The 24865-nt window shown below is 37.3% G+C and overlaps 1 protein-coding gene across 4 annotated transcripts; it reads right to left on the minus strand.

Moving 5' to 3' along the window:
* Positions 1-1578: 1578 nt before the first annotated feature.
* On the minus strand, positions 1579-21263 carry LOC104899514 (chromatin modification-related protein EAF1 B). Of its 4 annotated transcripts, none has more exons than XM_019250907.3 (23): positions 20940-21263; positions 17532-17732; positions 17395-17449; positions 17190-17287; positions 15765-17103; positions 15554-15673; positions 15119-15385; positions 14377-14568; positions 13711-13791; positions 13292-13349; positions 11634-12148; positions 11480-11530; positions 9676-9733; positions 9381-9571; positions 9059-9097; positions 8889-8969; positions 8584-8721; positions 8318-8434; positions 6992-7092; positions 6639-6854; positions 6163-6538; positions 3840-5589; positions 1579-2091 (listed from the first exon to the last, which is right to left on the minus strand). In XM_019250907.3, exons 2-22 carry the CDS (start codon positions 17672-17674, stop codon positions 3925-3927), a joined length of 5901 nt encoding a protein of 1966 aa, XP_019106452.2. In that variant the 5' UTR covers positions 17675-17732; positions 20940-21263; the 3' UTR covers positions 1579-2091; positions 3840-3924. The 4 variants fall into 4 exon arrangements, with proteins under 4 accessions (XP_019106452.2, XP_019106451.2, XP_019106450.2 ...); XM_019250906.3 differs by having other exon boundaries at positions 6163-6529; positions 9059-9112; XM_019250905.3 differs by having other exon boundaries at positions 6169-6538; positions 9059-9112.
* Positions 21264-24865: the final 3602 nt, after the last annotated feature.

A 24865-nucleotide genomic window follows, 5' to 3' on the forward strand; every position in this document is an offset into this window, starting at 1 on the left:
AAATAAATCGATTATGTACTCTATAACGATTTGGAAAGGGATATAAATAAATTCTTTGATTGGTTCTTTCTCGAAGAATGATTCCATTCTACTTCCTCTGTTTTTTTATAGATGCTACATTTCCCTTAAATGGAAATGTCATAATAAATGCTACATACCATAAATGGATTCCTTCTCAACATAAAAATCTCAAAATACTATTAAAAAGTTGGTGGTCCCCCACCTTCTCTTTTAAAATACTCATACTTTTTCCTTAACAAATGGTTTTTTATTCAAAAAGTGGTGGTCCCCTACTTTCTCTCTCTACCTTTCTTAAAAACCCCCCACTTTCTCTATGTAGCAAGAATAAAAACACGGAGGAAGTATTTGACTAATAATTCTAACAAATAACAAAAAAGTAAGAAAAAATAAGAATTATTATTGGTTTATTCGAACCGCCCCGTGATCTTCAACCACTTATGCCCTTTAATATAATTCCCAGGAGTAAGCGTTATAGCATGTTTCCAATACTCAGCGGCTTAATCGAACCAAGCCTCCGTAATCTCAGAATCTCCTTGTTGAATGGCTTGTTCTCCCCGATCGAAATAGGAATAGGCGGGTCAATTCGTTCCCTTAGAACTGTACTTGAAAGTTTCCTACCTCATACGGCTCCACAGTTAATTCATTTGGTGCCCTATTAAACTGAATAAGATTTCTTATACATCTATATCCCAAAGGATTAATAAAAGTCTACAACACTACAACTATCTCCATGGATATTCAGAACACTTTACCTAAAATGTAAAAGAAGGTATTATTTAGCAGGACTTGCTTCTGCGTGAATGTACGGAACAAACACCAATATGTAAATGAACAAACAAGATCCCGAATAAAGCATCGATGACTTGGAAACTGCCCCTCTGATTTTACTTTGATATAGCCCAAACTGAGAGACAATCCAACACCATCTAAAAGTACAATGAATAAAGACGGACTATGAAAGAGACACAAACCCAAGAAAAGCTGAGGATTACCACATCTTTCATCCCTATTTGCATAGCGCGCGAAGTCACACGACAGGGATAACAATGTTCAGAAAAACTACATTTACGCCACACTTTTTTTCTGAACCAGATCTTACATTTGCAAATGACCAACAATTCACCACTATAACAGTATAACTATGCTTGGATTCATGTCAAATGCCCGAAAATCTAAAACAGGAACAGATGAAAGTAAATAGCCCTTCAATTGCTCATAATTTCAAAAAAATACATCTCCACTTCAACATTATCACAAGGTAACATTTAAACAATTCGAGTGTTATCCTCCACCTTGAGGCTGTTCAATAGAATAATCACATGATACTATAATAAGTACAACAGAAGTTCCATCTTTCAAGCTATGCAGAGCCTCATACCTGCAAAAAAAAAACAGTTTGCACTCTTGCTGCTTCTCTTTTTACTATCATGAATCATGAATTTACCTTCCTTGTCCATGTGCAGAGGGGAAGGGGGGGGGGGGGGGGATTTAATAAAATTGATTCAAATTTGTTAAACAAACGGGCACAGTTTAAGTAACCAGGAAGGAAAGAGCAACAAGCTTAACATAAGATTTTCATAGCTTTTGCAAAAATTAGCTTTTACAAAAACAAAGGATTTTCTACATTAAACGTCACACTACCAACAAGAACACAAAAGATGATCAAGACAATGATTTAGGATCTTATACACTACGAGGCTATATTCACAAAATTTCCAAAGGCATTTGCCTGTAACAATGAAGCTTCCCCCTTAACTCCAATAAAAATAATACATGCACTATCTATGGGGGGGTTAAAAGGAATAAGGCCCTACATTGATGAGCAGGAAACCCAAATCTGGGTAGGAGAAAAGGAAAAGAAACAAAAAGGTGGTTAACAAGATAGAGAGATGAGATCCTGTACACATACCTCTGTATGTCTCTATCTTCATAAAGCTCTAAGCAGTGGTAATATACATTATGAACCCAAAAAAAAGCCTGCCTAAACTTGTCAAGTCAGTAACCTGGAAGTTACAATCATCATCCCATTTACCTTTTCTTGTACTGCCCTTGCAAAATTAACAGCTTCATCTGCAGATAGAACAGTGACCTAGTTAGCTCCTCAATTATAAACATCCACAGGACTTTGCAAGCCCATCAGAGAGACATTACTCATAGCTGATACACAGAGCTTATCTACTTTGCCAATAACAAAGAGAATCACCCACAGCCAGTTAATGACATGAGTTGTAAAAAAGAAAAACAAGACAGGCAGGTATTCTTCATATTTTGAGACATGAATCAAACACAAGGATGCTACCCAAGGGGATGATCCTTGCACTTGACAGAACCAAATACTTCCTCCGTTTTTTTTAGATGTTACACTTTCTATTTTAGGAAGTTTTAAATTAGATGTTACACTTTTATTTTGGGTAATAACTTCTCTCTATCTCTCTCCTATCACATGTTCACATGGGACCCATTTGTTTTTCATTCTCTCTATCTCTCTCCTCTCCAAAAATTACCTAGGAGTCCGTGATTTGAAAAGTGTAACATCTAATAAAAAACGGAGGAAGTAATAAAATCTAGAGAAAAGAGCAAGAGAGAACCAACGAATAAAAGCTAGAAAAAAGAGCAAGATGGTTCATTCTGTTAGGAGAGTGCACAGCCACAGGTATACAAAGGGAATACCATGTGGTCATGTACATAAAACTACAAGTATAACTTCCTCAAAGGTGTTGAGATACTATTTGCTTTTAGTGTGGAAAGTAGGACAAGTGCACCGATGGGCTGAATCAGAGGGAGGGGTAGCAAGCTCCCCCATACACTGGAAACCGGAAGGTAGTACATCCTACTAAGTTTAATTTCCTCTCTTTCGTCAACCAAGCACCTTTTGAATTTTCTTTTCCCCAGGAAAACAGGTAGGAACTTCCACCATTTAGCGGAAAGTGAAAACTTTCCAAAATAATTCTCTCTTTTGTGAGCCAAAAGGATTCATGTCCTTTCTATTCTAACAACTTTAAGGAGCCATATCACCACCTTCTCAGCAGCCCACCACCCACCCCAGAAAAGGAAAAACAAAAAAATAAAAGGGACATTCTATATGGCGACCCTTAATTTATTTAGATTACATATGGTAGCCAAATTTAGGCTTGATTACATATAGTGGCCCTCAATTAGAATGTGGCTAGTTTAGGTGACATTAACGATAATATAAAACTTTGACTGCTTTTTAAAAGAAGTTAAAATAGTGTTAGATAAAGTTAACAGTTTTTATTTTATTTTTTAAAAAAAAAAAGTTAGACTAAAGAATGGCCCAGATTGGTTTCTATCAGTTTAGACTTTTCTTCTGGGATATCTTTATTTTTTTTAATAACACAGGCCCAAATTCATGTCAAAAGGTATTGTCATCCTCTGATAAAAAAATCAGTTTCAGCCAATCATTAAAGGCAATTATTACTCTGCATTTCCTGAGTTTCTATTGTTCTTTGAAGGAAACATACTTCTTATCTCTATGATGATGGCTATGTAATGCACCTTGGTATTCTTTTTGGGAGGGAAATATATCTATTTTAACTCAATCTAACCTATCTAGCCTTTTTTTAGCTACTAGTTAACTGAAATTAAGTTTTTATTATCATTAATGTCGTTAAGAATAACCACCCTCTAATTGAGGGCCACCATATGTAATCAAACTTAAATTTGTAAATAAATTGAGGGCTGCCATATAGAATTTACAAAAATAAAAACCTACCCACTGATATCAAAAGCATATATCAGAACATATTCACATGAACCACATGGTGCAGAACATATGTCGAGTTTCCAGTAACCCTCACCTGTACATTGCTGTTTGAAGGGCATGCCGACTATATCATGGCAGGAACAAGCGTGCCGAGACTTGATCTCAATCGATAGCAGTGCTCATTCCAATCTAGAATTAGGGGTCCTTGCGAGCACACTACTATGCCCAGCTTGAATCTGTGTCTGAGTTTGTGGTTGTGGCACTCTCTGGGGAGATTTTTCACGTTGCTGCAGCTGGAGTGACGGCTTTTGCGGCAATAGGGGTTGAAGTGATGAAGGATGTTGTACCTGTGATTGCTGGTGCTGGAATTGCACCCCATGTCCATGAGCTGCCGTATTACCTGATAACTGTTTCTGCCCCAGACCATCATTAACAGATGGTAATGTCTCATTCCCTGACGAGTTTGTAAGAGGTGGACTACTCATCGGAACAGACGGAGTGGGTGTATTAGACATAGTTGGATCACATAGAGAATCCTGAGCTTGCTTACGCACAGCGGTGCTTGAAGACGATGAAAGAGGTAAGGCAGTTGTAGAATCAACACATTCTGGCTGAACCCCAGCATTTAAATTAGTACTATTTGCAAGCTGCTGCTCCACTGGGCCATGATCAGGTTGTAACTTGGTTAATGGATCAGAATTCACTTGCCGATTTTGCTGGATAGCCCTCTGAAGAGCAGGCTGAGATTGATTAGCCTTAAGAGGAATCTGTGACTGTGCTTGCAACTGTTTGTTAAGCGAAGCCATTACTGTTGATGGAAGACCTTGGGTTGTGCCTGGTGATGCGGAACTAGAAGAAACTGCTGGAACCTGGCCCTGATTGCTACCATCTAAGTGAGAAGATATCTGCTGGACTTGCTTTGGTGTTGCCGAAACTGTATTTGCATATGGTTTCTGTTGTAAATGATTTGAAGTATGCGGTGTGGTCAGAGGTTTTGATGGTTGCTTTGTACTAAGACCGGACCCCGAATATGAGCCCTGTGGTTGTATCAACTGCACAGCCTGCTCCCCTTTCTCAGAAACTTGATTACCAGGGTTACTAGTAAGGCCATTAAGATGAGCTGAATCTATGGGAACATTCTGATGCATCAGCATGTTACCTCTTCCCATTCCTTTCAAAACTTTAGCTTGCTGCTGAGGCTGTGATTGTTGGCGCTGTTGGGGATGTTGCCTACCAGATTGCTGATATTGTTGCTGAAGCTGTTGTGCTCGCTGACGTTTTCCAACCTGATTCATTAATCCACTCGCACAACTTTGTGCATTTCGTCCGAGTCCTTGAGGTGGTACCTGGTGCTTTTGCTGCTGCGATGACTGTGAAGATGCATGAGTTACTGGAGATGAAGGAGTCAGGGAGGGTACTGGTACAGGTTGAGAAGAAGATGGTGATTGAAGCTGGGAAGCACTCTGCACGGAAGAAGATACAGGTAGCTGGGAAGGAGTTTGAGCATGTGTCATCAGTGCACTAGACGCAGGAAGCTGCTGCTGTTGATGCTGCCGTTGCAACAATCTTTGCTGAATCTGCCTGTCTCTAGCAAGGCGAAGAAAGGCTTGTTGCTCGGGAGTCACAGCGTGATTCGATCCTGGGAGATGCGGATGATGAGGACCAATCACATGAGACTGTTGCTGCGATATTGGATGTGACTGGTGGTGGCCCAGATATGTTTGTAAAGGTGGAGAAGCAGACTGATTTGTGAAACCTGAACTCATTGCACCAAAAGGAGGGACTCCTGGGCTACTAGATTCTGCCAACATCATCTGTCTCTGATGGTCTGAATTCTGCCCAGGCTGTACACAAAATGAAAAGTCAACAGAAGCACTAAAGCTAAAAAGGAGCACTTGACAATGTTATGACGATGCAATGTTGACTTTCCACCCTATGCCGTTTTAATCTAACCAGCTCCCGACCGCAGAAAAAATAGGTGAAAACAAGAAGGCCCAAAAATAAAGGGAAGAATGCACACAACTCAAAAATGTACAAAAATACCTAAATGGGGTTCGCATAACTTCAGTTAAATACTGACCTCTCCCCCGCCCCCTTCTCTCCCTTCCCAAGGCACTCAATGCCCCCAGATTCTCGGAGAATTCAAAAACTAAACACTAATTAGATAGATAGTAATTTCACACTGTTGTTTCACGCTGATGCATCGAATAAACATAGATGCCACCTTCTGTAACCAAATTTTAAACTGGTGGCCAAACATGCTGAACTCTATCTGCTTCTCCAATTCCATACTAATGCATATACTACAAATTAGAATAGACTATATAAGCAGTTCGGCCCTTTATTGAGTGCTGCAACTCATAGAACAGCACAACAGCAGAGGAAAAGAGAGAAGGGAAGAGAAAACACAATCTCACCCGCACCATATGCAACGCATCACGGGGTCTAAACAGATTTCCTTGACCAGAAGCTGTTCCAGAGTGCATATTCATGTTGTTAGGTATCCCTCCCATGTTGGAAGAAAGCATACTTCCAGAATTCAGCATTGACGAAGAAGGAATTCCTTGAAGTCCTGGTCTTGACATTGGCATACTTCGGCTCATTCCAGCCACCATGCCAACGGTGTTCCCACCAGGAAGTATACGCACACCTCGATCAGATCCTGAAAGAGACCCAGAAGACATGTTTGGCGACTGAACATTTCTTCCAGGTAGCATGTGATTGTACTGCTGGAGTCTTTGTTGCTCCTCGATTGGCAAAGATGTCGACCTAGGGACTTGGTATCTAGCATCCCTACCAAAGCAAATGTTAAAGCACTCGCATGTGAAAATGTACTCGCATGTATACTAGAATAAGACAGCAAATTGGAGTCAGTAGTCGTTGAGCAAATTACCGAGAATTACTGAACTGAGATGACTGAGATGTCAAATTGTTACCAATACCCATGCTAGGAGAACCAGGAAGACCCTGGATTGAAGAATTGAGCCCACCAGGAGGGTGCATTGAGGGAGCACCCTGACTTGGCAAGGACAACCCTCCAGCATGCTGGCTTTGAAACCCAAGAGAAACATCTTGGTTGGAAGCAGCAATGTCACACAGATCTAGTGGCCTGCCAAAAAACGAACAAAAACAAGCCTAGGATCAGACATGCTAACAGAGCAAAAATGACGGGTGATCATATAAAAGTACAAAAGATCGACCTATACCAAGAAACACTTAAAATCTGAAAGAGGAATAAAAACTCACGTCAAAATCACCCCATTTACATTGTTCGGAATAACTTGGGAAAGTGCACCAACATGTGAACCATGAACGGGCACCATTTGCTTCAGATCTTGATTATCATTCTTCACAAGCAGGAAGGCACAAGTTAAAAACAAATATAGAGGTCAAGATAAGGTAGGATAAACTTATGAGTTATGACCCCCGATACAGCTTACAAATTAGATACAGTAAGCTCCATAATACTGTCTGCATAATCTTAAGATGAGAGTAGCACACTTCATTTCATTCAACTTGTCAAACATCCAACATCAAGAAGTCAAATAATCTTATCTATCATTCTTGAACAACTTTAAGATTCAATTCAAGGACACTTATTTGCTTTGACCTGTGAAACTGTTTAAGATGGGATATGGGTGAGACAATGATAACTAATTTCCAGCCAACAAAGAGATAAAGAAAATGTTGTATCTTTCAGTCTTGCTAAATAATCACACATCACTACTGATCATGCGAACAGTCGAAATAAACAAAATAGATTAAGGATAATGAAAGGTACCCAATTTAAGCTTCTGTTGTTCCAACCCAAAAAGGAAAAAGAGGAAAAAGTATAACAAGAATATCCATAACTTGCTTTTATCAGGATCTGGATAATAGAAAACATCCACTACTGTGATAGCAACAAACCATTGAACATCTAGATAGGAAATGCTGTTCGGGAGATTATCGCTTGCTTGACAGTGACTAGAAGACTTCTAATAGTCCAAAGATTTTGAATCCTGACAAAGCATTGGCAAAACTTCTCCTACTTGATCCATGAATATCAAGGAAAACAAACTCATCACAGTTAATGAGCCATCCTTAACTGCTACCCATCAAAAAACAATTAGCACAATGCCATCTATAATTACCTATAGAAGACGCAGAACTTGGGGAATTTAAAACTACACCAGCAAGTCTTTTAAAAAGATTTAAGTCCATGGAGCAATAAGTGAAGAATTTCAAACTAAAGGCTGAATGAAGCAAGGCTAAATAATTGTGACTACAAAAAAATCACATATAAGGCATAGGGAAGACAACTGATCTTTAGCAGTATACACTTCATAAAATTCAGATCATAGGTAGCACAAACACATCAATATTTACCCCCAACATCTCTAATAAGGCTCCCACCATTGGGGAAAAGGGAGTCAAAGGTATTAGGTATGTACCCTTACTGCTATGTTGATAACTAATAATGATGGTGTCTCATAATGACCCTTCATCTAAAACACATCCAACTTCACACTTCACAATAATTATGACAGCCATACAATTCTTCTACTTCTCTATCGATGCATTAAACAATACCTGTTTCTTTCGGTAATGCAACTGCTGCCCTATAAGAATGATCTTCTCAAAATGGGACTTGATGGTATCCTCCTCCATCGGTCTCTGCAGTTTCTGAAACAACTGTCTTGCACTGCCCTGCATGAATCAAGTACACGAAATTCAGCAAAAGAAGGCTTTACCACCAAAAATGAGACATAACACTGACCAAGCAAATTCAATTCTCGATTGGTGAAGAGAAAGAGCATAAATAAAGTATAATTGACTGCAAATAACGTAATAATTGCCTTAGGTATCCCAGGTAACGTAGAAGGATAAGGTTGAGAAGATCCAGAATCTTCAGCACTATCAGCACCATCACCAGGAGTCCTGTCCATCAAATTTTTGTGCCGCTCCTTGCACTCTTGAGGCTTCCGAAATATGCACTGGATAATTGAAATAAAACCGAATAAGAAATTTCTGTTTGGCTAGTCCAAGTCACAACTAGAACTGAAGCAAACAAATGAAGCTTCAGATGGTTCATACAACAAATTATAAATCACAAGGCATAACAACTCCTCAGAAATTCTGGGAGCTACGTATATCAGAATACCTTGAATCGTAAAGTACTGTTGATAGCATCACTTACAAGCTCCCAATTTGGTCCCATATCATGAACAAGCACAATAAGTGCCTGAAGAGGAGGGGGAAAATTTCAGCCAATCTAATCTATAAACAAAAATATAGCAGATAGAATTTATAAGAATGCAAGAGAAAGAGGACCTGATCTTCAAATGAGGACCATGGGCTTCCTGAACCAGGCTGTACAGCAGGCATCTACAAGTAAGATTCATGTTGTAAACACACAGACACAACTCAAACAATATCAACATTCAACAACCCAATTTGGATCCTACTAGCAGAAGGGTGAATTGGTCCAAGCCTCCAAGGTGATTCAAACATATACAGGCATACACCGAACGGTTGACACTAGTCTAAAGACTGTTCCATGAATTTTTTAAATAAATGATGTAGTACCAACAAATATGCTGACAGCGAACAGGATGGCATAATAGGGGGCAGCAAACCATTCTTAGTGTATTACCTTAAGCGCTTTGGCCTTTCTACTCCTATCCCGACCTCCAATCAGTTTAATGATTTTATTCTGGCTGGACATGTTACTCATTTGGGAAGCAACTGGTGAAGCAACTGATCCGCTCATGGGCATTGTGTTATCAAATGAATTATCCGAGTGCTTCAACATCTTTGGCTTTTTAGCGTGTTGGGCAAACATACCTAATAATCGAAGTACAGCAAGCACACAAACAATTTATTTTCCATATAATACCAGATAAATAGGAAAGTGAGAAAAAGGAGAAGAAAATAAAACGAAGTCTCACAGCTATTCCCATTGGATTCGAGCTGGTGAGTGTCCAATCTCTTTCTAACATGATCCTTCTGCACAACAAAAAGACAATACCAGAGATTTGAGTATTATCACAACAAATTAAGACTTATCCGAATCGCCATACAGGATAAATTTTCGCTCTTCAACATGAAAATTATAGCAGACCAAAATTAGCAATAAATAGACAAGCACGTCATTCCCGCTACAATAGACACTTCCAAATCCGTCAGCAATGATGCCACCAAAAAATTGTTTTAAGTAGCCCTATCACAAGAATACATTCATTGGCTTATGAAGTTACAAATGAATAATAAGGGGATAACACAGACAAAAACTTATAGGGAATTTATGAGGATACCAGGAGGGGCAACATTACTTCATTTGTGCAAAGGTGAGAGTTCAGAGTTGTATCAACAGAAGACAATAAGATGAACTCGATAGTCGGATGTACTGCTTCAGTACATCTATGTGGGTGTAAGCTATTGCCCTAGAAAATTCAAAGGAACAGCTAGCTACAGTTGGATGAAGCAAGGAGATGCCTAGACACTGGTGGGTGAAGAACTTTTACCTCTCATGCGAAACCAAATATAGAAAAAAAAAAATGTATTTTTCGAATAAAAGGAGAAACACAGAGTCTTCCATGATCCTCAACTGTACTTTTATTGTGTTTTTTTCCTTTTCCCTTAAGTTATAAGCCTCTATTTTCAGTTTAATCTCTTCTTGCAACTGTTCTAGTCACAAAACAAAACTGGAAGTCAAAAGATTTGACAAGGGGATCCGCAATGTTCTAAAAGAAATTAAACAGAAATAAATGCTTACAATAAGCTAAAATAAAAGTTCAGATACGACCCAAGATTTTTTGAGGGGTATGAACTTTGATGGGTGTTAAAACTTAAAACCGAGAACGAAAGATGCAAACCCCTGCAGGACAAGTCCTTTCAAGACCACAATTAACTCTACAACTTATGATCACAGCTCAAGTAAGATATACAAGGCTCAGGAGTATGCAGCCTTATCCCGACTGTTTCTAGAGACCTAGGTAGAACCAAGAAGGTGCTAATAATGATGATCTATCATAACAATTATCATAGTGCTAAAAACTATATCTTGGCCTCTGCATCCTCCTGTTCCTCTTATGTTCAATTATCATGTATGCCCTCTAATGCTCTGTTCCACCCTAAACTTACATACCCTGTTAACTTCCATAACTATATCTTGGCCTCTTCATCTTCCTGTTCCTCGTATGTTCAATTATCATGTCTGCCCTCTAATGCTCTGTTCCACCCTAAACTTACATAGCCTGTTAACTTCCATGACAGATTAATGCTCTTCTCCCTATTATTTACTATCCGTTTCCATGAATATTTTGGTAGCTTCCATAAACCTCCTTCGCTCTTTTACTTGCAACATATGGGTTGGGAGCGCAATTTAAGAAAATAGTTTAAAAAGTAAATTAACAACTTGAATTTAAAAATTTATAACATTAATAACGTAAGTCTTCCCTCTTACTAGTGTTCAAGTTATTCTAATTAATTTGTCCATTTACCTTCTCGGATCTCTTACTAAAACCTGTGCCTAACCCATATGATGCAAGCAAAAAAAATGTACAAAGTATACTTAAAAGCTTTCGGCAATTGATTCTAGAAGCTATCCACCATTGTATTTTGTATAGTGTTGGATCCAAATTATCAGCTCCACTAGGTGGTAAAGTTAAATATTTCCAAATCCTTAGATTTGCATGAATGGTAGTTACACTACAGATCAGCAGGAAAAATGAAAGAGATGGAGAGAATAACCTGTTCATTCTGCATGGAAGAGTCAACCTGCCATCCAGCGTATGCCGCACCCTGTAAAAATGAAATATGAAGTAAAATGAGACAGCAGAAATCGCAAAGCAATTTACCCAAGTAATATCGGGTCTTCCAGCATCTGGTTTTACAAATTAAATACCTGATGCTTAATTTTCTTCTTCTTCTTAGGCTTTGCTGAAATATCTGCAGAATCAAATGTAGACTGCTTCTCAAAGTCCATTGCAGAGTCAACCTCTGAGCCTCTTGGGACAATAGACCCACCATGCAGAGTGCTCTGGTCATCCTGGAAAGAATTAGTGTCTCCACTAGAAGCATCTGCTCTGTTTGGTACTGGAGCAACTCCAGCGGATCCAGCACCAAACGGGCCAACAACTCTCTGCCTAGAGGCAGTTCGTACCCTTTTTGTGGGAATAGAACCAACATGAGGATTGTTGGCAAGCCTTTTACCCATTAAAGCAGACTGCGGAGTTCCATTCCTGCTATCCAGGCAGCGCCCATAACCAAAGTCCCCTCCCAACTCATATGATCTTGCAGTATAAGTTTTTAAATTTTTACGTTTCTTTTTTGATGGCCTCCCAGCATCAAATGCTCCAGGTAGATAATATACATTTTCTCCTTCATCTTCTTCATAGTCATTCTCTTGATATCCAACTTCTGAAAACAGCAAGTGCAAATGTTAAAAATAAGCAATCATTCAACAGCGAAGAACATTATCTGCACACTCAGCAATACCTACTGCAGAGTATGCAGAACTATTGGGCTCATATTCTCCCCCCCTCAAAGAAAGTTAATAAAGCTCTAGAGAGTATTTGTAGAAAATTTTTATTAATCCTTCTCTTAAAGCTCCTGTAGCCTGGGCTGAGTTCCATAAGCCTAAATCAGCTGGTGGTTGGAATCTGATTGATATGAAACTGTGGAATAAGGCTGCCATTATGAAGCTGTTATGGGCCTTGCCTTCAAGAGTGATAAGTTGTGGTAAGGTGGGTGAATGCCTACTACATTAAAAGAGGAAATGTTGTCAGCGTTGCCATCAGTAGCAACACATCCTGGCTATTGAGGAAGATAGTAGAGAGTAGAAGCAGCCTAACTGATCTGGGTGGTTGGGGTTCAGTCCTTAAAAATGATCAATTCAGTATAAAAAAAGGTCTAAACTTTACTGCTTGGTGACCATGATAGAGTCAACTGGAGAAGAGACTGTGTAACAACAATGCCACACCTAAAAGCAAGTTTATCCTTTGGCTTGCCTTGCAAAATCGTCTCCACACTGCAGATAGGCTGAGTATGTGGAATACTCAATGCAGCAGAATTTGTAGGCTTTGTGACAAGGAGCAGGAATTAGTGAGCCACCTTTTCTTTGAGTGTGAGTTTGCTACTGGTGTCTGGCATCCTATTATGCAGATGATGGGTTTTAATCAACAAGGGCAAGGCAACGCTTTCAGTATGAGTGGCTGATTGCAGCTATTAAAGCTCATAAGATCAATGCTATATGCCTTGCTTTACACTGAAGCTGTGTATGCAATTTCGATTCAAAGAAACAACAAGATTTTCAGATAGGCTTGCTTGACTACTAGCCAAATCATGAAAGATATTGTTTTAAAGTCTCTGCTAGATGTAAAGATAGTGATAGACTTTTACTGTTGAAAAACAATGTTTAGCAACTGTAGTGTGTAGGTTGTTTTGGCTCTTGTTCTCTCCCCTTGTTGGTGGTGAGTAACTAGGGCTTTTGTGTTGCTTTGGTGTGTAATCCCCATTATTTTTGGTAGCCAATAATAATTTTGAATTGCCAAAAAAAAGTACCTGCTGCAGCATCATACATGGATGTATCAACTTCCTCCTGTAAATTGTTGCTGGCCCTCTAAATGAATCATCAAGTCCACAGTAAGACACAAAAGAGATGAAGTCATACATGCCATAAAGGAATTGAGCTTATACAGAAACAAAAAAGCTAAACATATAAACTGTCTTACAGCAGGACTCTGTAATTGTTGCATCATCTAGCAATGACTATCTAGGATTATTCATAGCATGAAGAAGATAAAAAGAACAATTGAAGGAATGCCCAAGATAAAAGATAGCAGATTACACAGAGTTACATAATACAGTTTTGTGCAACTCCATTCTGTCACCCTTAATAGCCATGCACTTCAAGTGGCTAAGTTGGAGTAAACAACTGAACTATCTTCAGAATATCATTTACGAGGACTAGACAAGCATACCTCAAAATCTGCCAAACATGATTCAATTGAGTTTCTGTAACTCTCCATTGCACCAGGAGGAACCACGTAGAAGAGATTTTCCTAAAAAGAAGTAAAAAGGAATGCAAAATAAGACATCTCATCGAGTAGTCAGAAGCACAAAATTAAACATGCAAATCATGTTACTCAAATGATTGAGACTGCCAACGGTATTAGTATAAACAGCAACATTCATAATAGTGCAAATGGTAAATTAACATGAATAAGGAATAGTGGACCCTGCCATCACCCCAAGAAAGAGTAATTGTCTATGAGCAATCTGCCATGTGGCTGGTTCATGTTATAAGTTCAGCCAGAATCGGAATGCATAATTGCAGTCAAAAAGAGAAGGAAATCCTAACAATCTTTGTTACCCGGACTGTGCAAAACCATTGGACTCGTTAGAAGTATCTATAATGGGTACGTGAAACCTTTCGATATTTAATAACCCTGTTTTCAACAAGTAGGGCAATGTACATGGGAGAGTTGAAATGACATAGATGCCAAGTGACATGCACACCATGACACACAGAGCAGCAAGTTCTGCTGATTCCCCACCCCATGAACAGATGCAGATAGCCGTATGTCATTCCCAGCATCAAAAAGATCACATACTAACTACTAAAGCAATAAAATGACTAAGCATACCTCTGTAAGCTGGTCATGCCACGAAACTTCGGTTGAGCCATTATCACAGGCAACATCTGAAGTCCCTGAACCCTCAACTTTAACAAGAGGTGGAGAAGAACAATTATATTGCAAGAATCTAGCCGCATATCGATAGACAGCCAAATCCTGTATATGTCCAGTAGACCGCAGCTTAACTTCAGAAACTTCATCCTGATCATCAATAAAAATACATTAGATATGAAAAGAAGACATGCATTCCAAAGCACTGTAAACCATCTAATCACAAATGCAATCAAGGAATGTAACACCACAGGACTCAGGAGATAACAAAAGACCGTACAAATAATATGTAACAAGCAACAGAAGACAAATCCATTCACTCACACAATGGACATAAAAAAAGTGTGTTACCTAATGATTCACATGGCCAAAAGAAGAAAACTGAGCTACACTAACCCAGTACTCACTAAAGTTTAAATTGAACATCACAAAAACATACTAGCAATTAAGCTTTGTGTCCAGCTTCGACATTGTTTACTTCTTAGTCTCCAAAACATCATAGTTATAGAACAGGAATACTCTTACAGCCTAACCACACACGAAAATAGAGTAGCCTAGAAACAGATAGCTAAATTTGATTTGGATGTCTAGAACTCCGGGTAAATAAATATATAAATGAAAATACAATATGGCACAATATATAAGCCACTGCATTCAGATTTCAGAAGATGGAAACATATACCAAGTTGACAAACAATACCTTATCGAAACCTCCACCCTCACCCTTTGCAATCCTAGTTTCATCTGCCCCAGATGAAGCATTCCGCTTACAATTCTCGGGCCCCGAACAGGCAACATTATCGACATGACACCTTGCTGAATGCCAAAACTCCATCACGGCTTTCGCCAAGGTGTAAGCTACACCTTTCTGGTTCCAGCACTTACTTTGTTCCTCCAACCTTAATCGAGAAGCAAAGGCTACACGATGACAAATTTGAGCAGCAGCTGTTATCTTCCAAACACGCTCCTGGAAGATCAATACAGAGTAAATGAAATGAATTATAAATGATATTTGACAAAGAATGGTACTTCTTGATTTCTGTGCAACAAAATATATAAACACTAAATCTAAAGGAAACAATGAACTAAAAGCACTACAAAGCTAAGAATAAAGAAGGGGTTCCACTTGGCAAACCTGCATAAAATCATTTGCTAACCAAGCCATCTCTTCAAGGACAAAGTCCCAGTGAGACTTACGCCGGTGCTCCCTTGGCATCAATCCAACAGATAACTCCGCTATTCTTTTACGTTTGGCCTGTTTAAAAGCAACATAAACCTTAAGGAAAGAAGAAAAGTATAACACCAGAAAATAAGACATCATAAACATATGGAAAATTTAAAATCACCTCTATAATACGTGCTTCTTCTAATACCCTGTCCTCATGTGCCTTATCAAACTGCTTCTGCTGATTTCCGCTAGAAGTTTCAGGCTTCGAAGCAGGAGATGGAGCAGATGAATCGTTCTCATTAACCTCACAGGAAGTAGGACCCACAGAGGAAAGTGGTCTCACAGGACAAGAACTCTCTGCTTTAGAAACAGAATCATCAAGCACACTGTGCTCTTTACCTGATTTTGTCTTAATGTGATCATGTGCTGCTAGCTCCTCCTTTTTAGCCGGACATGCAGCCTTGTCTCTAGAAGAAAATCTATCTCTGTCAACTTCTTGATCTTTATCAGCAAAACCATTCCCTTGGGAGGTGATGGAATTCTGGTTCTCCTTAACACAAGAAGCACTTTCCAGCCGACTAGTAACAAGCTCCTCATTTAGCATTTCATCATCTACATTGATGGAAGTCTCCCCGAGTGGTAGCTTGTGCTCCTCAGGGGCGCCATTACTATCTACATTATTTAATTTAGCATACACATCACTTTCAATCTTTCCATTTCCATCTACACTAAGGCTAGTATGGGTGAACGAAGACTCAGAATCTAAGCCCTTTGTCACAACTACAGCATTGGTAATAAGAGCATCATTTGAAGTTGATGTAACCCCATTGATCTTACCAGATTCATCCAAAACATTATCTTCTTTCTTCTCTGTACCAGAATAAGGAGGACCTCGGATATCTATAACTACATTTTCCTTTCCTGCACCTAAATCAGGTTCGATAGTGGTTGTAGCAATTGAAATTTTATCAGCTTTTACAATTGGATTTTGCAGTTCTTCTCGTTTTTCCTTCGACGTTGGTATATTTAACTTACCTTCAGAAATTTCACTGGCTTTTGAAGTTGTAGATTTATGCAGAACATGTGTGCCATCTGACTCTATTTCAAACTGATTCTCAGATGCAACAGGTTTAGAAAGCATTGCATGTCGAGCAGGAACAGAAGAATTATGTCCACCCCGAGATGCCATGTCACTGGAACTTGATCGAGGTCCATCACGATTAGTCCTAGACCGGTTCCTTCTCCTATACGCTTGGCCTTTTTTGGGATGGAAGATAGGGGAGTCCTCAGACTCCTTCACATTTTGACTCCCATCAAGCTGAGAAGAATGCTCCGAAGGGGTGATGCTACCTCTAGTAGGATGTTTCGACTTTCTTTCACTTTCAAGCATCTCGTTTTCACCATCAAAATTATCAGCACTATTTGGTTCACAAGCTGTAGTAATCCCCAATCTCCCACTACTTTCAACTGAATCTCCATGAGGTGAGGCAGTCAAAGCAAAACTACCTTTTGCTTCACTGCACCAAAATAAAATTAACACAGCAACATGTGAGCAGTTCATATTGTCACTATTCTGCTATAGAAAATCAAGTTTAGGAACTACCTAGTCAAAATCTGATCTGGGTGTTGATACGTGTGTGAGGTAGACTGGACACTCACTGATGCTGCATGACCAAATTTGAAGTCAAGAGGGTTTCCACCCTGCATGAAAAAGGGGCATCGACAATCAAACGTTTGGCACAAGATACATGAACAGAGAAACCGAGGCTGGCATGGATACATTGAAAAAGAATGATAAATCATCTTACTTTTTCAAGAAACTCAAGCTCTCTCCTCCTTTCCTCTCGAACATCATATTCCAGTCTGTCATAAACATTAAAAAGCAATGTAAGTAAGGAAAAAAAAAGGATATAAAAAATCAAGATTTCCAATAGAAAACTATTACCTTAGCTCAGCCTGTGCTTTCTCGATTGCTGCTCGGCGTGGAGAGGGTTTGTTGCCAATACCAACTCCACCGTCAACAACTCCTCCCATGGAATCAACCTCAGCATTTACGAGGAAAGTAGATCTAGAACTAAATCCATGCATTCCTCTCCAAAAAGCTATAGCTGTTCTCCTTCCATCGCGCTAGAATCTCGTCGAGTTTCTGTATAAAAATGTAAAGAAAGAAATGAGATGACAAAGAAAAATGGATAGGACATGTAAACAAGAGAACTCACTGCTTAAGAAGCTTAGATAGAGGTCCACTATATAGAGGAGAACAGAAAAACAAAATAAAGTTTAAGCATACTGTATACAACAATGGATTGAGAATTGTCTCTCCACGTGTCTAAACTGTTTATAGGTAGGGTTGAATACATCTGCCTGACCACCTCCAGAAACTCTACAACTAAAATCCTTAATAGGTAACCGTTGTATACCAGAAAAGGTGAAAACTGAAATCACACAGGAGGGTTCTAAACTATGATCAAGTGATAACAGCACCAGAGTACAACCAACAATCCCGCAAAAGGTAAAAATAAGCTATCATGGAATGTTAGAAGAATAACATAATAATGTGAAACAATTCCCAGCAACTCATCTCCGATTCCCACTAGCATATCGTAGAACTATAGTTGCTAAGCTAAGTTTACAGAGGTACCAAAATTCGTAACATATAACAAATATCTAATTCACATACTAAGCCCTAGTATCATTACTTGTTAACCATGTAGACATGTACAAAATAGAAACATTCAATCCAACTTTAAGCCCTAAAACCAACAGTTAACAGATCAATCTCTGTGTTAAAGGTAATAAAATAAACCCTCATTAAACTTTGAAACGCACGTGAAAACACACACATATGGCTAAAGATAAGATTAAACATGGAGGGCGGTTAAGACTTAAGATACAAAGAAGATTTTTGAAGCATTAGATCAATATATGGTGATACCTACTTATAGGTCCGCCTTAAGGGAAAATATCATAATGGTTAATATATCCATCTTTTTATGCTAAATAAACAGAACATCAACTAAAACCTATAAGACTTCAGAAATCCCTCATCTCTATCCTTAGCAAGCATCCTCTTCGCTCCCTACACCCACAACCTCATCTTCCTCTCCCTTCCCACCCCATGGCCTTGTCGTCAACAAATCAATAAATCAATACCAATAGGTGATATAAATTCACAATTAACTAGCAAATAATCAAGCAATCACAACATCAAGCATTTCAAGGATTTCGTGACCTCAAAATTATTAACACCTAAGTGAAGAAAAAAAAATTGTGAAACTTAGCAAAAGACTCTTCATTGACAGTGTAGAAGGTACTTTGCCTGCAACAATTGGAAAACAAAAGGTATATGGTCACAGCATATAATTTTAGGCATGCTGAATCTCAAAGTCAAAAATGAGAGCTAAAGTTGAACCATTTAGTTCACCATCAACATTAATGACATGAAGCTTGCACAAAGGGAAAAAAAAATTATTAAAAAGCAAGCTATCTTACGAATAGCTCCAAATAGTAGACATAAAATTATCTAAAGCTCTATGTAACTCAATGCTAATCTATAGGACCCAAGTTTAGAAGAAAGAGAAATAACGGGGAGAATCGAGGTTTACAACCATAAATCTTGCTCCAAAGTAGAGATCGGTGGTAGGAAACCATAAAAAATAAGAGCCTTCATAAATATGCATCTATTTAGAGGAGAAAGAGAGGAAATGAGTGGACAACAGAGGCTGTTTTTGGGATTCAGTAGGGAGCAAACGAAGAGAAAAAGCTTGTTAAACCACCAGTGAAAAGTGTGACAGTCATTAAAATAAACTATGCTTGCCAACAACTGATTTCAAGGATGTAAATAGAACATGAGGGAAATGGAGGCAGAAGGGGAGTGCAGTACATAGAAAGATAGTTTGCCTGAGCATTTTTTTCTGGTTCAGGTGCCAAAAGGTCACATGTCATAAGTTTTTGGATCTAATGATCAAAAACCTTCTCACTATTCTAAAAAATGTTACAAGTAATTATTTACTAAAAATGATCAAAAACACAAGTTAGTTTTTATCCTGTACTTGCTTACTATTGGACAATATGCTTTAATACTACAAATGCTCCAAGTATAATTTAGTTGGGTATTCAAGAAACTTATGTTGGATAGTTTATATGATAAAAATATCTTAGCCAAACTAATCCAAGCACTATTCTGCATGTAATATACTGGTATCCTTAATAATGGCATCATACACACAAAGCAAACATACTTAATCACAACAACCTTCCATCGTGAAGTGGGGGATTCTTATCCATCATCAAGCATGAAGTTTTACTTGCTCTCATGTTACATAGTATTGAGGAATGGTGCTGGCACTTGCAGATATCAACATCTTATTCATGAAAGAACAAAAATGTGACAGTAAAAACCTGAACATTACTATATCGGTTGGATTATTAATGCTTAAAGCAACTTCAGGTTCCTCGACTTTGCCAGTTTGGGTGAACTCATCTCATTAGTTCATTTACTAACAATCTTGTATAAGTAATTGCATTGCAAGCAGCAACCACTAAATTAACATGTACATAAGAAAAGTTACAAGCATTTAACACGTACAAATTAGAAAAATTATCTAGCGAGGGTCAGAAGAAAAATATGAGCAGTCAGCTCTTCAGTTTCCACTTTCCAGATAAGTAGCAAGATATGTATCTAATGCCGATGTTCAATATAAGTAAGAAAGATTTGCCAAGTCAAATATATAATTAACAGAGCACTAGCACACAAAGTGCAAAAGCTGGCAGACTTAGAGATGTACTATACAATCGAAGTAACGCCGAATAGTGTGTAGTACCAGCAACTACAGGATGAAAACAGAGCTCAAAAACAATCATCACATGAGAAAGAGAGAAACCAAAGGAAGAATAAATCCTAAAACACCTCACACCAAAATTCTCGTCCAGAATAACACATTTCACACAAGTAACGATCATACTAAGACCTCAGCAACAACTATCGGTACCTTAGCATCTAGAATATGCTGAAATTAGCATTTTGCATTCAATGCCACAAACAAAAACCCCCAAAAACGCAAAAAAAAAAACATCCCAACAAAATTTGGGCAGCATAATGCAAGCACAATCACATTCCGACAATAGTCGGCACCTGAATTGACGAAACAACTCAAAAAAAGAAGCAAATTGAACGAAATTAAATTCCCCTAACCCTAAATTTCGAAACTTGATGACATTTCTAGGGTTTGCGAAAAAACAAAAATTAGGTCAAAATTAAATGTGAAGACGACAGTGGCGTATCCAAAAATCGGAGCAAAGGGGTTCGGCGAAAACAAAATTAAAGTGATTAGATAACATAAAATTGGAATACCTTAGTCCAAATTGCAAAATTAGAAGCAATAATTCTCAAACAAGAAAATCTAAACCCTTCATCGCGTTATTTGTTGGTCGTCGGTGGGTGCAGTAGAAGTGGGTGATGAAATTAAAGATTATTTGGGGAAGAAAAATTAGGGTTTTCGGTTGAATAAATGGGGAAGTTTGATCTGGTTATTGTTGCTGCTTCAGAATTTTAGTCTCTGGGAATCGAAGAAAAAAAAAACAATGCTTCAGGTTTCAAATTGGGTTTCGACAGAAAAAGGGCGAAAAAAATTTAATGAAGAAATACAACAAGACAAAATTTTCGACAAATTGAGTGTACCGGGTATCGAACCTCTGCCTCCAAGTATTTTTTTATTAACACTACAATGTTTTTTTTTTTTTTGAGGGGAACACTACAATGTTACATTACATATTTACTTGGGACTTGGGAGGGTAATTTGGAAGGCTACTTTTTTTTTTTTTTTTTTTTTGGCCTTCTACAAAACAACAATTACTTTTTTTAGCTTTTTTGTATTTAGTTTTTTATTTAGATTGTCTATCGGTCCATTATTAAACATTGTGTGTTTTAATAGAATAATTATAACAAAGAGCGAGCAAAAAGTATAAATTTTGTGTTACAAATTATTTGAGACATAGTTTTTGACCTTTTGTGAAGTTTGAGAAACGAAAGTTAGATTTACCCTCTTCAAAAAGCGAATTAGAAGCAAAATTTCATTAATATAGCAATTACTACTATCACTTGATCATGTCCAAAAGTGAAAAATCTTGTAAACATGTGCTTGAAGTACGTTTTATGTTTTTTTTGTTTTTTGTCACCCTTCGAAGACAAAATAAATAAATAAATAAATAAATAAATAAATAAATAAATAAATAAAATTTTACAATCTCAACTTAGTATATTATCGGACTATTGTTGGCTCTGTGATCGTCTTGGTCTAATATCCATACAAATGGTTTTTTTTTTTGCTTTGAAAATGATATTTTTTTCTTGTTGGTTCATTCCTACACTCTCAAATCAGGAAGAACTTGGGCATCTTTGGCCTATTAGTATTTGCAATACAATGTATTATGAAGTGTTTGATTATTTAATTAAAAACCTTTCCGTCCAATCTCAATTTCATACCAACATGATTTTATTTCAAGGTGTCAATATAAGTGATAATGTTCTTCTCAATGATAAATTTTTGCACCTTTTTAATAAACGTCATTCTGGTTCTTCAACTATAGCGAATGTTATTAGGATAGGTTTGAGTAAAAACTATGACAACGTTAATCGATACCGATTAATTCATCAACATATCGCGATTTTGCCTCCAAAACTCATAACAATAGATATTTCAATTAACTAGCTTGAAGTCTATTACATGTGATCCAATTTCTGAATCTTTGTCTTCTTTGTATGTATATTTTGTACAAATTTAATATAAGCTAAACATTTGACTTTTCGAAAGTGCACACCTTTCTCGATGTATTCCTTAAACTTCTCACCTTTTCTTTGTGAATGATGTGATTTAGTTCTTTTGAGCAACCACTACATATTATCAAGCAATACATATTTTTTAATATGTTTATCCGGTGTTATCGGGATAATGGATTAACTTGAATAATTTCTTTTGTAAATTTCAACCTTAATGCATCTGCTTATCAACTTAAAGTCTTACTGATATTCTTTGGATACTATGAATTGATAATATAAATCTTGTGAGGGGTCCCTATTGATATTAAAGGCAAAAATGTTACTTACTTTAATGATCTTATAATTAACAAAACTCAACTAAGATTGTGGCATGCATATAAGTGGTTATCACACAGCCAGTACTCCTAGAATATTTGTCATGGCTGCTCATGTCATGAAATGCATACCTTTTCCAAAATCTATAACAATAAAATGGATACTTTAATTACTCGCTTTTGACGAATAATGGATATAAAGGCATTCATTTGATTCAAAAAGGACAATACCTATTAACCTAAGGGTATGGATTTTTTTTTTTTGAATAGTAAAATTAATTCATTAATAAAAAGTCATACGACATCTACATAAGCAATCGAATCAAACAAATACATAAGTTGAATCAAACAAAAATTTCCTTCATAAAAACTACGATCGTCAAACAAATCTTGCAATGTGGAAATTCTCCCGCTTATATCGCTGGAAAATACAGCCTTGTTGGAGAGACAATCTAACGATCCCTTGTAGTCGTGAGGATGATTTCTGTCGGATTCATCTGACCGTATTCGAAAAATTGATAACCTTTGTGATCCCGCATAATTCTTCACCAACAAAATAATTTCACGGCAATCCATTAGATCTAGTATCCCGGATTGTAACCTGTAGAAATTCCCCTCTAAAAGAGGAGAAAAACCCTGTCTTTTGAAGGAGGTCGAAAAACCTTATCTTTCGAAGGAGATCGAAAAACCTTTTCTTACGAAGGAGATCGAAAACCCTTTCTTTCGAGGGAGAAATCGTTATTGGAAACCTAAAAACAAATAAAAAACAAAGGTGGGGGCTTTCCAACGGTAAAAAACCGATGGAAGCCCCTTTAAAAATCAACAATGGAGGCTAGGTTTTTGAAAGTAGGGAGGAGAGAGGGGAGAGAGAAAAGTATGTGTTTCCAAGACCATAGACAAATTATAATTTAATGTATCTTAACCTAAGGGTATGGATAGTTTGGAATATATTTTGCTATCAACCTAAATAATGCTTGTTAATGGAGCAAGTTTGGCATCACACTGATCCACAATAATTGATTTCCAAGGGTTATCATAATGTTTTGCACTCATATACTTTAAAGATTGGTAAGATACAAAACCTTGCTAGAGTTGTCTACTCTTGGAGCGGGAAATGTGTGTTGATTTGAATCTATTCCTGACTTTTATTTGTTATGTTATAAAAATCTCTATTATATAAGTCAAGGGAGAGCAATGATGTCCCCCTTGGAATTTACTTAAATGCCCCTTTACCCACCTAATCAACTCCAATTCCATGTATAAACTTGCCAAAACAAAAATATCAATCAAATCAAATTTAAAGTCAATCAACTTATATAAAATTCAATTATATAAACTTGCCAATAAAAAAGATTTAATGAAAAAGATTCATAATCAAGAACTTACCATACGTTAATACTACATACAATAACACAAAAAATTACACGGCATAGCATCCTCTCGAAATAATTTTTCCATAACACAAGCTCAATTACAAACAGAAACTCCAAACAAAAAACAAAAATCAGTTCTCTCCATAGATTGGAGCTTCACGACATTTTCAAATACGAAACTCTAAAATTTGTCGATTCTTTACCGTTAATCAGGTCCGCAGTTCGTTATTGAAAATAAAATTATGTGTGTTGTTCTATGTTCAATAAATCTTAAAAATATGTACTATGTTCAAGTAAAATTAAACTCAAATTACAGTAACTCTTACAAATATGTGATGTATTATATTTTTTTTCAAAAAAAAATTAACTTAAATTATAGTTTAAAATGTAATTCGAAGATAGTTGAAATTCAAATTAAAACTACATCATAAATGGTCGAAAAAAATAAAATTTTATCATAAATGACTTCAATATTCGTGCCTTGGATATAAAAAAAAATTGAGACAAAATATGGGAACTTGAATTGTTTTTATGCCCATATATTAAAAAGAATTTGAGAAAAAAAATACTTCAACCCATATATTAAAATCAAAAAATCAAATTTCATTAGTATAACTTTAATATTCTGTGCCCAAATATTAAAAGAAATTGAGAAATAATATGAGAACTCGAATTGGGAGGAAATCAAAAAATACTTAAACCCATATAATAAAATCAAAAAATTGTTCCCATAATCGAATTTCAACATAAACTACAGAGTTTGGGTCGTGCTCGCAAGCAAGCTTGGCGATCCATGACGGGCTGAGCGAAAGCC

The sequence above is a fragment of the Beta vulgaris genome, chromosome 7 (genome assembly GCF_026745355.1).
Source record: "Beta vulgaris subsp. vulgaris cultivar EL10 chromosome 7, EL10.2, whole genome shotgun sequence".
NCBI classification, from domain to species: Eukaryota; Viridiplantae; Streptophyta; class Magnoliopsida; order Caryophyllales; family Amaranthaceae; genus Beta; species Beta vulgaris.

Coding starts and splice junctions, on each gene's coding strand:
- LOC104899514 (XM_010686715.4), bottom strand. CDS start 17,674: ATGCATGGATTTAGTTCTAGATCTACTTTCCTCGTAAATGCTGAGGTT. Junction 8,435..8,583: donor CGTTACCTGGGATACCTAAG/GCAATTATTACG, acceptor TGATTCATGCAG/GGCAGTGCAAGACAGTTGTT. Junction 7,093..8,317: donor TGCATTACCGAAAGAAACAG/GTATTGTTTAAT, acceptor CTGCTTGTGAAG/AATGATAATCAAGATCTGAA.